The sequence below is a fragment of the Quercus robur genome, chromosome 2 (genome assembly GCF_932294415.1).
Source record: "Quercus robur chromosome 2, dhQueRobu3.1, whole genome shotgun sequence".
Taxonomy (NCBI): Eukaryota; Viridiplantae; Streptophyta; class Magnoliopsida; order Fagales; family Fagaceae; genus Quercus; species Quercus robur.
Genome location: NC_065535.1, coordinates 91,561,241 through 91,575,997, shown reverse-complemented (window position 1 = coordinate 91,575,997; position 14,757 = coordinate 91,561,241). Strand labels below are relative to the sequence as shown.

At 32.0% G+C, this 14,757-nt stretch overlaps 1 protein-coding gene across 1 annotated transcript; it reads left to right on the top strand.

Moving 5' to 3' along the window:
- Positions 1-5,270: 5,270 nt before the first annotated feature.
- Positions 5,271-12,802, top strand: LOC126715802 (4-coumarate--CoA ligase CCL1-like). The gene is made up of 5 exons (XM_050416595.1): positions 5,271-6,410; positions 7,814-8,012; positions 10,259-10,472; positions 11,932-12,034; positions 12,386-12,802. The coding sequence occupies exons 1-5, from the start codon at positions 5,415-5,417 to the stop codon at positions 12,503-12,505; spliced, it is 1,632 nt and encodes a 543-aa protein (XP_050272552.1). The 5' UTR covers positions 5,271-5,414; the 3' UTR covers positions 12,506-12,802.
- Positions 12,803-14,757: the final 1,955 nt, after the last annotated feature.

Here is a 14,757-nt window from a genome sequence, read left to right as displayed (position 1 = left end):
GTGTGAAGTGAAAAGAAAAGAAAAGAAAAGAAAAAAAAAAAAAAAAAAAAAAAAAAAAAAAAAAAAAAGAAGGGAAAAACGCAGACGCAGAAAAATCAGCCCAATTCAAACGTACTCTAAGTGGACAAGTCGTCTAAACCAAAAAGGCATGAATATAGTTATAAACTTATAATGCATGAAATGTGTGATCATGTGGAAATACAAAAAAAATGCAAACCGAAATATTAATGCAAAAGGTTACATGGTAGGGTAGCACATCACTTGCAATTGTGAATGTAAAATTCTTAGCAATGTGTTCAGCTAAATAAATAATAGAATGTCAATTAATTTGAAATGAAATTGTTGGGGTTTATGTCCTAAAATCCAATTCATTGGCATGTTATAAATAATTAGATTATTTAATTATATGAGACTATCTATAAATGAACTAATGAGACATTACTTTAGTCTATGAGATGCATAGTATATGATTTATGTGATTTAGTCATAGAAGATATAAATCACAAGTTCTTTGTAAACTTAGTATTTTAGTTCGTAGTCGGTGATAAAATAGGGCATTTTATCTGTAAAGACTATAACATATCAACTATGATGATTTGTCTTAATCATGGAAGTGGAAACTTCTAGTTGATATGTTAATATGTTTTAAGAGTTAAGACATATTGAACTAGACCACTGTGAGATTTATTATTCTCCTAACGACTTTCAAATGAATAATAAATCTCACGACTTCTATTTACATAAACTCTAAATCCTAAGAAAATAATGAACTTGATCATGATGTGTAAGTTATTTTGATATATTAAGAGTGAGATCTAAAGTCACGATCAAAATTTCAGTATGTTGGGCAGCCGCATATAATGTTGATGAAACATATATTTTCAAGATAGAATTCATAATCTCTTAACGGATATATAAAATATTCTCTTGAGATAAATTTAATGAGTTTGGTTATTCAGAGTGTTGGGTCCAACCACTTTAGTAAGGAGTTCCTACAGTATATACGATGAATAACTTAAGGGATTAAACCAGGTACTCAAGGATTAAGATGTAGTAATCTTTAAAGTGGCAGTCAACATTCATGATTTTGTATTACTACGAATATTTTAATGAAGGGGTTGCATGTATAATAAAGTCTTGGGATATAATTTATTAATAAGGCTTAGAGTGCAATTATATTAATATAGTGATATTGAATATAATTAATGGTAACTTTGGACTTGTCAAGAGTTGACAGAAAAGCTCAAGGCCCATTGGAGCTAGAGTTTTATTTGTTACCTTTTAGTCCCACTCCAAGCCACACACTAAAGCTTAATTGGAATGGGCCAAAAGGCTAGCCCAATTAGATAATCAGTAAATATAAGAAGAGAAACCTACATAATTTAATAAAAGAATTTTAGTAAGAGTTTTCATAAGGAATGAAATGGTGTGTATGTGAGTGTAAGCCACTCTCTTATTTTTCCCTTGGAAACTGATTGAGAGACCACACTTCTTGGGCATTAAGTGGAATTAGAGTGAAGATTAAGAGTGTTCCTAAGTACTTCTAATATTTTGTTTTGAATTTCATTGCACCAAAGTACACTTTCTTATTCTTAAATTCTGAAACTTACATAGTACATGTTATCAATTACGAATGAAGTAAATCCGTTAATTTTCTGCTGTGTATATTTTGTATGCGATACAAACATATATTTTTCCAACAAAAACATCATCATAAATTCAAGAATCTGCGATGAATCTCATAGTAACCAGTAAGTGTCACCTAAATTAAACAGATCTTAATTACTTCCAACATTGGTGACATTAATTTTGACACAAATCGAATCCACTGTTGGCCACCTCTCTTTGTCACTGACCATAACACCACTGCCTTTTGTACCCACATAAAATCTCCACCTATATCAACATCCACACAAATCTCCACCCAAACGATACTATTGTTGCCATGGGTATTATCAAGAGCCACTGCACAAGAAAAACACTAGGAGGCTACCTCAGTCAGCATCATCCTCGTCTTAGTGATATGCTTCGATTGGGATCTAGTGCAATAGTTAGGATTATTGCACCGTATAATTATCCTTAACGTGTGAGAAAGAAGTAAAAAGGTAAAAAATGAAAGAGCTAAAACTAAAAGTAAATCTTTTAAGCTTCAATCTCACCCTTTAAAAGAGTATTATTAAAGGATCTCAATCTATAGTTACACACAATTAAAATTAGGTCAAATCCATACCTCATTCACATTTGGAGGCGTTGGGAGCCCAGAGGCTTCTATAATCTATGGTGAACTTATTCTTCCTCTTTGTTGAATTGCGTTAAAAATGTAACAGAAGACTAGTACAAATTTGAGATATTATTACATATTCAAAGGGGCTTTAAAAAAAAAAAAAAACTTTACAATTTTTTAAAGGAGAGAAAAACAATTATGGAAAAAAATTGAAAATAAAAATTTGTCATTTTTTTAGTGTCATTGAAAATAAAATTTTTTCAAGGTGAATAACAAAATCTATGTCATTTCAATAGGGTATATATGTAAAAAGAAACATTTAACAAAATTAGACAGAATAGCCACTTTGATAATGATTGCAAACTTGCCTAATGAAACTAAAATGTTAAAACGAAATTAATAGTTGATACAAACTTAATTTATCTAATAATTCAATTATTACAATATGTAGTGGAGAGAGACTTTGAACCCTACTTCTACTCATAAAATAGATTAAACAATTTCATTAAATTACAAAACTTTAGCCTGTTGATTCAAACTTAAAAGAGTGTATATCGAATGATATTTATCCTTTTAAACTTTGAAGGTTTGATTGTTTTGGTCCTCTTCTTTTTAAAGCCCACATGCAATTTTTACCTCTAGTTTTGCATATTGATAATTTATTTGACAGTAATCAATAGTAAATACCACACTCCTAGAGGTCCTTGTCTTCTCTTCCTATTCCAAATTAAGGTCGAATTTAGTCACTTGCTCCTTTTGAGCATCAGGCATCCCCGATCTCTTCCCCTTTGCTAAGTGGCCATGCATCCTCTCAATTATTATCTAATCTCATAACTAATTACCCCTCATAATGATGGTGGTACACGTACTCTGAGTTAAGCTGTCCTCCTCAAAACTTCTCATCATTGAACTCGATCACTTCTAAGGTCAAATGTGCATATAAGTTGATTATTCCAATTTTTCTAACCAGGAAAAAAAATTTGTTTTCACTACAACAAATGTAAAAAATAAATAAAGAAAAAATTGTTTTTATTACGACAAAAATAGGGGGAAAAAAAGAAACAAAAGAAGAGGAAAAATAATTAATCAAGCAAAACAAATTTCTAGACTTCTGGTATTCTTAGATGGATAGGTTGTGCCCATTCTTTAGTAATATTGTAATAATATCATCGAGATTCAAGATGGAAGTTGGTAAACCCAACATCCAGGATACCAATAACAATAAAAAATAATGAAAAACCAACATCAACAACAAGAAGTTGCTGTTAATCCCACCTCTTTTCTGGCCGGTTGGTATCCAAAAGTCTAAAAGGTGGACCAATTAATTAGGAATGTTTCATTTTATATAAATATATGATTCTCAGACCATGAGAAACACAATTTATTCAATTTAAAGCAGAAAAAGATTATGTTTAAAAGATTTCATTTACTAGAAAATTAAAGCTTATAATTTTAGCACCACACACTTTCACAAAGAGTTTGCTAGAACTGTCTTATATAATTAATTGTGATTGTTTGTTTTGTTACTATCACAAGAACCCGTCATTTTTATTTCATTATTTTCAATTTATCTTGAAGAACAATTATAATAAAGCGTAGTGTGCGTTACTAGAGCCATTTATTTAAAGACATTTGGTGAGTCAAATTTGAGCGAAGCTGGCAGCCAAAAACAAAGAAGTAAGCCAGAATTGACGAGACCAGCACGTCAGTCCAGGACCCAATGAAAAAAATAAAAATATGCAGGAAATGATTAGCAGCTTGTAGTAGGTGAATGGGTGTCGTGTACTAGAATCACCACACGAGTACAGGTATATCCCTTTGTGTTAGGTGAAACGTCTTACGTGTCAAAGCCATTTGGTGGGCTTCCAGTCAAACCTGACTTCCTCAAACCAAATTTATATCTAAGAACGCTACGAGTATAACTTTTTTCACGATAAATTTTATAGTTATTAAAACGATTGATTGTGGTGTACGTTATTAAAACAACTATTTTTACGATAAATTTAATAATAATTGACTTTAGTTAATGCATTTTCTTTTTTTTTAATACTCACAATTGATCATTTTAAAATTTTAAAGTTTATTTTTTGTTAACATTAATAAAAAAATATTTTACTAATGTATCTTCTTAGGGTAGTTTAACTGGTAAAGTCTTTAATAGTTAAATAGGAGATTTGAAATTCAATTACCACCTACACCAAAAATCAATTGGTGTAATGGTTTGGTTTGATGATAAAAAGATAAATAATTATATGAAGTTCAATTCTCGATTACATCAAAAATCAAACTTTTAAAAAAATAATTATTGATTACACCAAAAACCAAATCCTTAACAAAATTGGATATGTAGCTTTATCGAATCCAAATACTTTTCATCACCCAAATTAACCCTCTCTAACCACAAGTATACAAAAGATTGAAAATTAGATAGCACCCAAATCACAAATGCGTTTGTAAATGCTTGTTAGATAATCATACTAGATCCTTTATTGCATGCCATCAAATGAGCATATGGGTATATATTAGAAAAGACAAAAGCATAAGTACGCGTCAAATTAAAATTTGATTTCGTCAAAAAGTCAATGACTTATAAAAAATGAACATTATACATTAAAACTCTTTTTAATAAAAAAAATAAGGCCGGACCCTTAAAAAAAGGGGATACGGACGGAGCTTTATCGAATCCAAATACTTTTCATGACCAAAGTAACCCTCACCAACCACAAGAATGCAAAAGAGTGAAATTTTATAGCACCCAAATAACAAATGCGGTTGTAAATGCTTGTTAGATAGCCAATCATACTTCTTCCTTTTTTTTTGCTAGAATAGCCAATCATACTTCTTGACCCATTATTGCATGGCCATCAAGTGGCCATAAAATGAGCCAGGGAAAATATGAGAAAACACAAAAAGACAAAAAGCCTACTTGTACCCATGTCCTAATCATGATTACATTATTCCTCTCCTACCCTTGACAAATTCTGAAATTTCAATCAATTCCCAACTCACCAGCTCTTCCTACCATCACCTACTTCTTGATTCTCATTTCTATATTACCCCAAACCAAAACTAAAACCAATCCAGGAAAAAGAAACCCAAAAACCCAAACTCAAACCAAACCTCCACCTTCTTTTCCTGTTTCCTCTTTTCTCTCTTTTCCTCCCTATTCCAGCAACCAAACACACCCCCCATGGAGTCCCAAAAAGACCTCCAGGAATTCATTTTCCGGTCGAAACTCCCTGACATTTACATTCCAAACCATCTCCCACTCCACACTTATTGCTTCGAAAACCTTTCCCAATTCAAAGATCGGCCTTGTCTCATCAATGGCTCCAGCGGTGCCACCTATACATACGCCGAGGTCGAGCTCATATCACGTAAAGTGGCCTCGGGTTTGGACAAGTTGGACATCAAACAAGGCGAGGTGATCATGCTTTTGCTCCAAAACTGTCCAGAATTCATGTTCGCTTTCCTAGGCGCGTCCCACATCGGAGCGATAATCACGACTGCGAACCCGTTTTACACTCCAGCCGAGGTTGCAAAGCAAGCCAAAGCAGCAAACACTAAACTCATCATCACTCAAGGCTTATACGTAGAGAAAGTGAAAGACTTTGCAAAAGAGAACGACATAAAGGTCATGTGCATTGACGAGTCGCCAGTGGAAGGTTACTTGCATTTCGCCGAGTTGACTCAGGCCGACGAGAATGAAATCCCGGCCGTGAAAATCAACCCAGATGATGTCGTGGCACTCCCTTATTCGTCGGGAACAACAGGTCTCCCAAAAGGGGTTATGTTAACACACAGAGGATTAGTCACCAGCGTGGCACAACAAGTGGACGGTGAAAATCCAAACCTGTATTTTCACAAAGACGATGTGATACTCTGTGTGTTGCCCTTGTTTCATATTTATTCATTGAACTCTGTTTTCCTTTGTGGGTTGAGAGTTGGGGCAGCAATTTTGATTATGCAGAAGTTTGAGATTGTTAAGTTGTTGGAATTGGTTGAGAAATTTAAGGTTTCAATTGCGCCTTTTGTTCCTCCGATTGTTTTGGCGATCGCTAAGAGCCCTGAGGTTAATAAGTACGACTTGTCGTCGATTCGGACGGTGATGTCTGGGGCAGCACCCATGGGGAAGGAGCTTGAGGATGCTGTTAGAGCTAAACTTCCTAATGCCAAACTTGGACAGGTAAACTTCTTTTGATTCCTTTGTCATATTAATAAAGTTAGGGATGCATTTTTATTTTTTGGGTATTGACATGTTATGATTGATATATGATAAAAATGGTACCGATAATAGGTTGTGCTTGGAAGTGATGTTGTACTTGTAATAACTCAACGTAAAAAGAAAAAAGTACTAAGAATTTTGTGTTTATAACATTGTTACAGTAATTGTGACAAATAATTCGAGACTAACTTGCCTATTTTGGAGTATGGACTTAGACCAAAAATTACAAAATATATGTATATTAATATATAGTGATCCAGCAGTGGAAAAGTTGTTTCATTTTAACCCAAAAAAAAAAAAAAATCATTAACATTTTATTTTTGTCATACAACTATTTCCCCCAACCCCCCCCCCCCCCAAAAAAAAAACCCAATATTTTGCAAGTGGCCATTGGCATACTGATTTTTGATGGACTCTTTTATTTTTGGAAAAAGTTAACCAATACTCTAATCATATTGGTTTAGAAATTTTTTATGAAAAGAGAAAAAAAAAACTGATTTTTTTTTACTGTTTTTTATATTTTTCATGAAAGTGACGTTAAAACTTTTTTAAAATAGTCCGTTAATAATTGCTCTAAACCCTTTTAATTTTTAATTTTTACCTTTGTTGAATAAGGAAAAGGAAAAAAGATAGTCTAACTAATAATAACTTTGGTCCAATTACAATACTTAATAAACATATTATGATACGAGTGATAAAAAGTGCTATAAATTGAAATTCAAATAAGTCAATCCAATCTCAGCAAAAAAGTCAAAGAAAAGAGAGATCTAGGAATTAGAATAGTACTCCCCACCCACCCAACCCCTACAAACCCAAACAAATTTAATAGCAAATGAAGTTTATATTAGGAAGAAACCATAGGTTCATAGCTCAATAGTTTAACCCAAATACATAGGTTCCATTTAGTACTTTAAATGATAAAGTTTTTTGTTTGCCTTGTGATGGAATTTGGTCTACATAGAAGAAAAAGATTAAAAGATAAAACAATTGAATATGGTAACAAGTAATTTTCATAAAATTGATTCAATAAGTTCAAATTCTATTATATTTATAAAAAAAATAATTTAATCCCAATTCATTTATTTGCTTCAAATAATTTAAAGATAGATAAAAAAAGAAAAAAAAAAATAAAGATAATACAAAAAAGAAAATTATTGTGTACTTCCAGAGTATCATAAAAATAATCCTCATCTCCCATTAATATGAAAACTTTTACGCACCAATAAAATCGGCCTGTAGTGCATGAAATATCGTGAAATTATTACACCCTATCCACACCACAATTGCCGTAGTGAATGAGGGCAATGCCCCCACTAAGAAGTAATAATGGTTGTTCTTACTTTCTTACGAACAATGGTGGATAGGGTTATGGCATGACTGAGGCTGGGCCATTGTTATCAATGTGTTTGGCATTTGCAAAAGAACCCTTCGAAGTCAAATCAGGAGCATGTGGAACAGTCGTGAGAAACGCAGAGATGAAAATCGTTGACCCAGAAACTGGAGCTTCACTTCCACGAAACCAAGCTGGTGAGATTTGCATCAGAGGTAGCCAGATCATGAAAGGTACATACATGCTTTCCCATCCACATTAATATATAATTTTTTTCTTCTCAATATACAATTTTCTTTGCTTAATGATGTGATATACAATGTCACATCATTAAGCAAAGAAAAATGAAATTCCAAATATATAGGTTTTAAATGCTTGCTATTTGCTAGCACAATGCATGTGAGAAGGGTTAATTGCCCTCATAATATTGAAAAAGAAGAAGAAAAAGAAGAAGATCTAGTATGGCATAGTTGAACCTTTCTATTATTACCTTTATTTTATTTGAGAACGTGTACATAAAAAAAAAATGGGACTGGAATTTGAGAAAAAAGATAAGGTAATTACTAATTTACTCTAGCACTGACTAAGTTAATATTAGATGATGATTAATTGTAAGGTTAAAATTATTAAAATTCGAATGTCAACTCAGATTTAAGTGGGTCATAATTTAAAATTTTATAAGATGGTTGCTTACCAAATCATCAAAGAGGCAAATGAAATAAAATACTATATATGTCTAAGTCTACTAATTTAACAATTAAGAACATGTAATTGTTTTTTATTTTGCGTATGACCGTGAGGTACAACTTAGATCGATAGGTTGGACCAATTCCTAGGAATTTTGTTTGGTGGGATTGAATATATAGGGTGAATCTTGTGGCTAATAGTATTTCTAACCGTGTGGCTAGTTATAATTATTTGACACCATATCCTTATCTCTCTCTCTTCTGGCTAATAGTATTTCTAACCGTGTGGCTAGTTATAATTATTTGACACCATATCCTTATCTCTCTCTCTCTCTCTCCTTTTTTTTTTTTTTTTTTTTTTTTTTTTTTTTTTTTTTTTCTGAATTATCCTTATCTCCTTCACTCCTTGTTAGTAATTCATTCAACATAGACGTCCTGTCCAGATCTCAGCACTTATTTTGGGCCCAGATACTAGAACTTCCATATAATATATCACACAAAACATGTGTCTTTTGGAATTAATATAACTTATTTTGTTGATAAGTATTAGAAGTTGAAAAAAAAAAAAAATTAATGGATGTCCTAAAAGTATTAATTTTGATTTTTTTATCAAAAAAAGAAAAAAATAACTAAATTTTTCACAAATTTTAAATATTTTTCATTAAAGTAAGATAAAATTTTTTTCTAAAATAATTCATTAATAGTTTTTTTTAATAACACCCATTAACAGGATGCTTAAAAGTTTTTAGAAGGTTCTTATAACACAAATTTGTGTCTCTCATGAAGATGAAAGTTAATTAATAATTAGTACACTTCTAGAGCTAAATTTTAGAATCTCTTTGTAAGCAAAATCGAAATTGGTATGCATTCCTTAAAGCAGCTTGTCGTAAATATGCTCAATCATATTGCTAGGATCAAAACTGACCTGATGAGTTACCATGTCATGTCAAACAATGTTTATTTTTAATAAGAAATATGTAACTTTCATTAAAAAGAAGAGAAATTCAATATATCATGAACCAATAAAGGCTTAATTATACTATAATTTTTCTTTGTTCAAGTTATAATATTATCAATACTCTTAACATATTGAGCCATTGATCCATGAGCACTGAAAACTGTGAATGAGGCTTGTGCAATAATACTATGCTAGATCATTAAATGAGATCTAACAACTTTGTCCAACAATGTTTCATCATAGTACACACGGAGTTATGGATGTTATTGACAGTTGACACAACAATATCAATCAAGGCTGCTAATTTAGGTTGTAAAAATCAGGGATTGAACGAGGGGGAGAATCATAGGATTTTTTTTTTTTTTTTTTAACAAAAGAATAAAAATTACAAATAATATTATGTATATTATAGTTGTGACAAGCTAACAGATAATTTAAAAACACTAGTTTAAAAAATATTTTTAAAAACTTTTTATGAAAAAAAAACAATTAATTTTTTTTAATAATATTTTATATTTCTCATGAAAAAAGTATTAAAATTTTTTTAAATGATTTATATGCAAAAAAAAAAAAAAAAAAAAAATTATCCTTTCAAAAAATGGGGAAAAGAACTGGACCTTCTTCATCCAATGCTGGAACTAGCCAATTTCATAATAGGAGGGAATAATTTATTTGTCGCTAACAATTTATAAATTCCAATAATATACAAATCATTAATTTTCCTATAGTTTTTGAGCAAAATAAGTGTTACATTTTTTTTTTAATAAGAAAAAATTAGTCAAATATATTTATTTTGATCCATGTAATATTTAATTTAGCCATGGTTTTTGGTCAGGTTATGTTAATGACCCAGAGGCTACAAAAAGAACCATAGACAACGAGGGATGGTTGCACTCTGGTGATATTGGGTACATTGACGATGATGATGAGCTCTTCATTGTTGATCGATTGAAAGAGTTGATCAAATACAAAGGGTTCCAAGTGGCCCCCGCAGAGCTGGAAGCAATGTTGATTGCCCACCCTAACATTTCTGATGCTGCTGTTGTACCGTAAGTTTTCCCTCACATTTAATTATATCTTAGTGTGTGTTAGGATACCAATAGTGTGTGTTAGGATACCAATAAAAATTTAAAATTATTTTACTATCTAGTTTATTTTTAGGCGAAATTACACCATTGGTCCTTGAAGTTTACTTGATGTGCACAATTGATCCCTTAAGTTTCAACCGAGTGCTATTAATCCCTCAAGTTTCAAAACTAAGCGCTATTAATCCTTTATTAACTACCATTAATATTTTTGTCTATGCAGTTAACAGAATAGTGATGTGATTTTTTTTAAACTGATGTGGTATATATTTTTATTTTTAAAAAAATTAGACATACCATAAACCCATAAAAGAAAATATCTAACCCAGTTCAAGTGGGCCAAATCAGATCAAAAGTCCGAATAAAATTAACGAGACCCCAACACCGTCGTCCTCCTCCATGCAATGCTACCTTCCTCTGCTGGCGACAACATGTCCTCCCCCGAGCCTTAGCAACATCCATTTTGATTCATGGTTGAGCTCACACAGCAAAAGAACTAAGGGCAATTGGTCAAAAGGCTATAAATTTAATTGACCTTCAACAAGGGAATCTCCATGAATAAACCCTCCATCAACTACTGCCTTATCCAATACAATGAAAGTCTTCTCTACAAAATTCACCTCCAATTATAGTTGGTGCCACAAGAAATCAAAAGCACATATGTACATAGCAAGTACAATCAAAACGGAACAAACCCAACTGAATAATCTACAAAACCCATGTCCAGAAATCATCAATCGAAAAATGCAACAACAGATTGAGTTGGTGCACAAAAAAATCATATGTTGCACAACCAATATTAGAATCATGATGCTCTAGAAATTTCCTCATTAACACTCATATCACCAAAAGAGTGTTTCCTATCATGTCCCAACTGCCTAGTGACAACACAAACTAGATGGGTTGGCCAAAGATGAGAGGGGAGGTGCAAAGCAATGGCTGTGCGAAGATGCGAGCACAACCATGAATCAAAGTGATTGTCAAGGATGACGGCGCTGCTGTCACGTGGAGAAGGACGATGGTCTTGGGCTATAACTCTCTTATGTTAGTTTTAGATTGATAATTTTTGTTTGATTGGGGTATTAATCCATTTGAACTGGGTCAATTATTATTTGCTTTTATGAGTTTATGACATGTATAGTTTTTAAATAAAAATAAATAGCAAATATCAATTAAAACAATGCCACGTCACTATTCCATTGGTCACATAAGCAATAATACTAACGGAAGCTAACAAAGGATTAACAGTGTTTAGTTTTGAAACTTGAGGGATTAATAGCACTCAATTAAAACTTAAATGACCAATTGTGCACGTCATTTTTCTTTTTTTGATGTATTTTTCTTATTCATCTAAGAAAAGAAAAAGAAAAAAAAAATTGATTAAAATGTTTAGGTGCTAATACCTTCCCTTGATTTGTTTCAGCTTGAAAGATGAGGCTGCAGGAGAGGTTCCTGTTGCATTTGTAGTAAAATCAAATGGTTCCAAAATTAGCGAGGAAGACATCAAGCAATATATCTCAAGACAGGTGCGTTTTTTTTTAAACGAACATATTTGAATCGGAAAACATTTTATTTCTATTGAATTCTTAAGGTTACTCCAATGTTATGTCACCAATTAATTAAATAATGATTTCACTTATGGATGCCCTTAGGACATTTATTAATAAATCATTTTTAGAAACTTTTTTTATAAGAAAATAAATAAAATTTTCAATAATTTTTTAATTTCCTATAAAACATTTCCTAAAATGAATGATTAATTGATGCTTAAAAGGCACCCGTTGACTAATCAACATGTACCATGAATTATTTACCATTACTATTTTCATAGTTTATGTAAAATTTTGATATAATGGGGGCGGTTGCTTTTTGTGTAGGTTGTGTTTTACAAGAGAATCAACCGGGTATTCTTCACAGATACAATTCCTAAGGCCCCATCAGGCAAAATCTTAAGGAAAGACCTAAAAGCGAGGCTTGCAGCAGGTCTAGCAAATTAAACTTGAAGGAATCGATTTACAGAATCAGCTTGAAGGCCTAAGAGAAATGAAATGATTTATTTTTTTTTCGAAATGGTCAACTGTGATGGGGGGAAAATAAATTGTTTTACAGTGGTGATTTTTTCATGCGTTTGTATTATATGCATTGCTCTGTGGAAACCACTAAGTGTCTAACACAGAGAGATATAAGTGACACCCTTTTGTAAGAATTTATTTATGTAGATGATGTTTATGAACAACCGGATAACTTAAACTCAAAAATGGTTTGTTTTTATGTAAGTTCTATAACTTTTTTTATTTTTTTGAGTCATTTAAATTATTGTTGTTCAATAGTTCGGCTTTTGATTTTCAGAAATGGGTTGGGCTCATCTTGATTAGCCCAATCCAGCCCAACTTCACCATCATCTTACCTAGAGTGGACTTCCTCCTTTTTTTTTTTTTTTTTTTTTTTTTTTTTTTTTTTTTTTGGTGGATAAAAACCTAGAGTGGACTTTGGTTAATGGGTTCATGCCAAACCCAATCTACGTTGTGCTTATTTCAACATAAAACTTTTTCACAAAAAATATTTTCAATTGGAAACATTTTATGGGAAGAACTGTTTAATTGTTTTTCTAGTGTTTGGTGTTTGATTTGCATGGAATATTACAAAATTAACATTTTTGCATTTCACATCCAACCTACTATTTTTTTTTTTTTTTTTAATAATTTGGTAGCTATTGTGAGCTGTTAAAGATGACAATTCACTGTAACTTATTTGCAAATTTTTTTAACCATACCATAATTAATGTGGTCTACTTTTTAGCGATTTGGGTGGTATAATAGCAATTTAGCTATAATACCACTATTATTGTGAATGCTCTAACAAACTCATACCAAATTGGTCGGTAGCAATTTCTAATTTTCTTTTTAGTACAATAAGAAAAACAGACAATTGCAAAGAAGACAACTTCAAGAGTCAAGACCATAGGTTTATTCTATTAGATATAAAAGCTACTCTCGCAATGAATGCACGACTTGCCCTTGGGCGAGATATTCAAAGGGTCTCTCTTTTTATTGATAAACTATGTGGAGGTGGTTGAATGTGCATCAGCACTACCCCTTCATGCTGTTTGGCGGCCTGCCTACGATGCCCAACAACATTGATAAACTATGAAATTTCTATATAATATTTTTTGGGTTAAGCAACCCTTCATTTTATATATATCATCATTATTGTGACTTCTCATTTTGTTTTTTATAAAAGTAAAGAATCATACAATTCTCAATACGACAGTACGATCTTATCCCAATAAGCCTGGCAACCATGATTATAATTATTGACCATAAATCAGCAAGTCTGCAAATTATGAAGTAAGATAATAAGTAGTGTATAGTAAACATAGGATTCAGTGACAAAAGTGAGAATTCGATGGAGAATGTTTCTTGAAAATAAAATCATTACGGGGTCACGTACCTTAGTTAAGGCAATCCACTATAAAAGGAGTTTCGTAGAGTTAACATAAAATCTTTGCACCGAGATTCTATAAAAAAATAGATAACTCACTAGTGTCACCCCAACAACTTTAGAATTCTTAACTTCTTCTTATATGGATCCCTTCATGAATGACATGTCTATTTCAATGAGCCAAAACCTCTAGTCCACTCCAAGACACCTCCTTGAAGATTTGTTCTATTGATAACTCACCAAAAGAATAACTTTGTGGTTAAAACCCTTGGATGACAAGTATAGTTGATAATTAGCATGGATTTCTCATTAAAGCGCAAGGGATGTAGGCAAAGATTTCTCTCTCCATAGCTTCGGGTTTCCAACCTTTCTTGCTCTAATAAAATATTGTTTAAAGTGCTTTATATAGGTGTTTAATCCAAGGTTAAAGTGGTGATTGAAATTAACAAAGTTAAAACAGAGCAAGGTTTTTATCTCCTGAGTCTTGCTCGAACAAGTCTCGAGCAATGGTCCTCACTTGCGCGTGCTTTGATGAGTTGCTTGAACCCTCCTTTCTTAAATGCTTGAGTGAGCTTTGGTCTCCGCTTGAGCGAGCCTCTCCAATTAACAAGTTTTGGAATCCTTCTAGGATGAGGCTCATTAACCAACTTTTATATCAACTAAAACAAATCATGAATTTGATTTCCAGTAAACAACATGAAATGGACCAACACTAAAAACCTAACTAAAAAAAAAACGAATATTATGATAAAATAACCTCTTAATATAAATGTGAATTGCTATGAACCTTTATTAACTATTTCAAGTT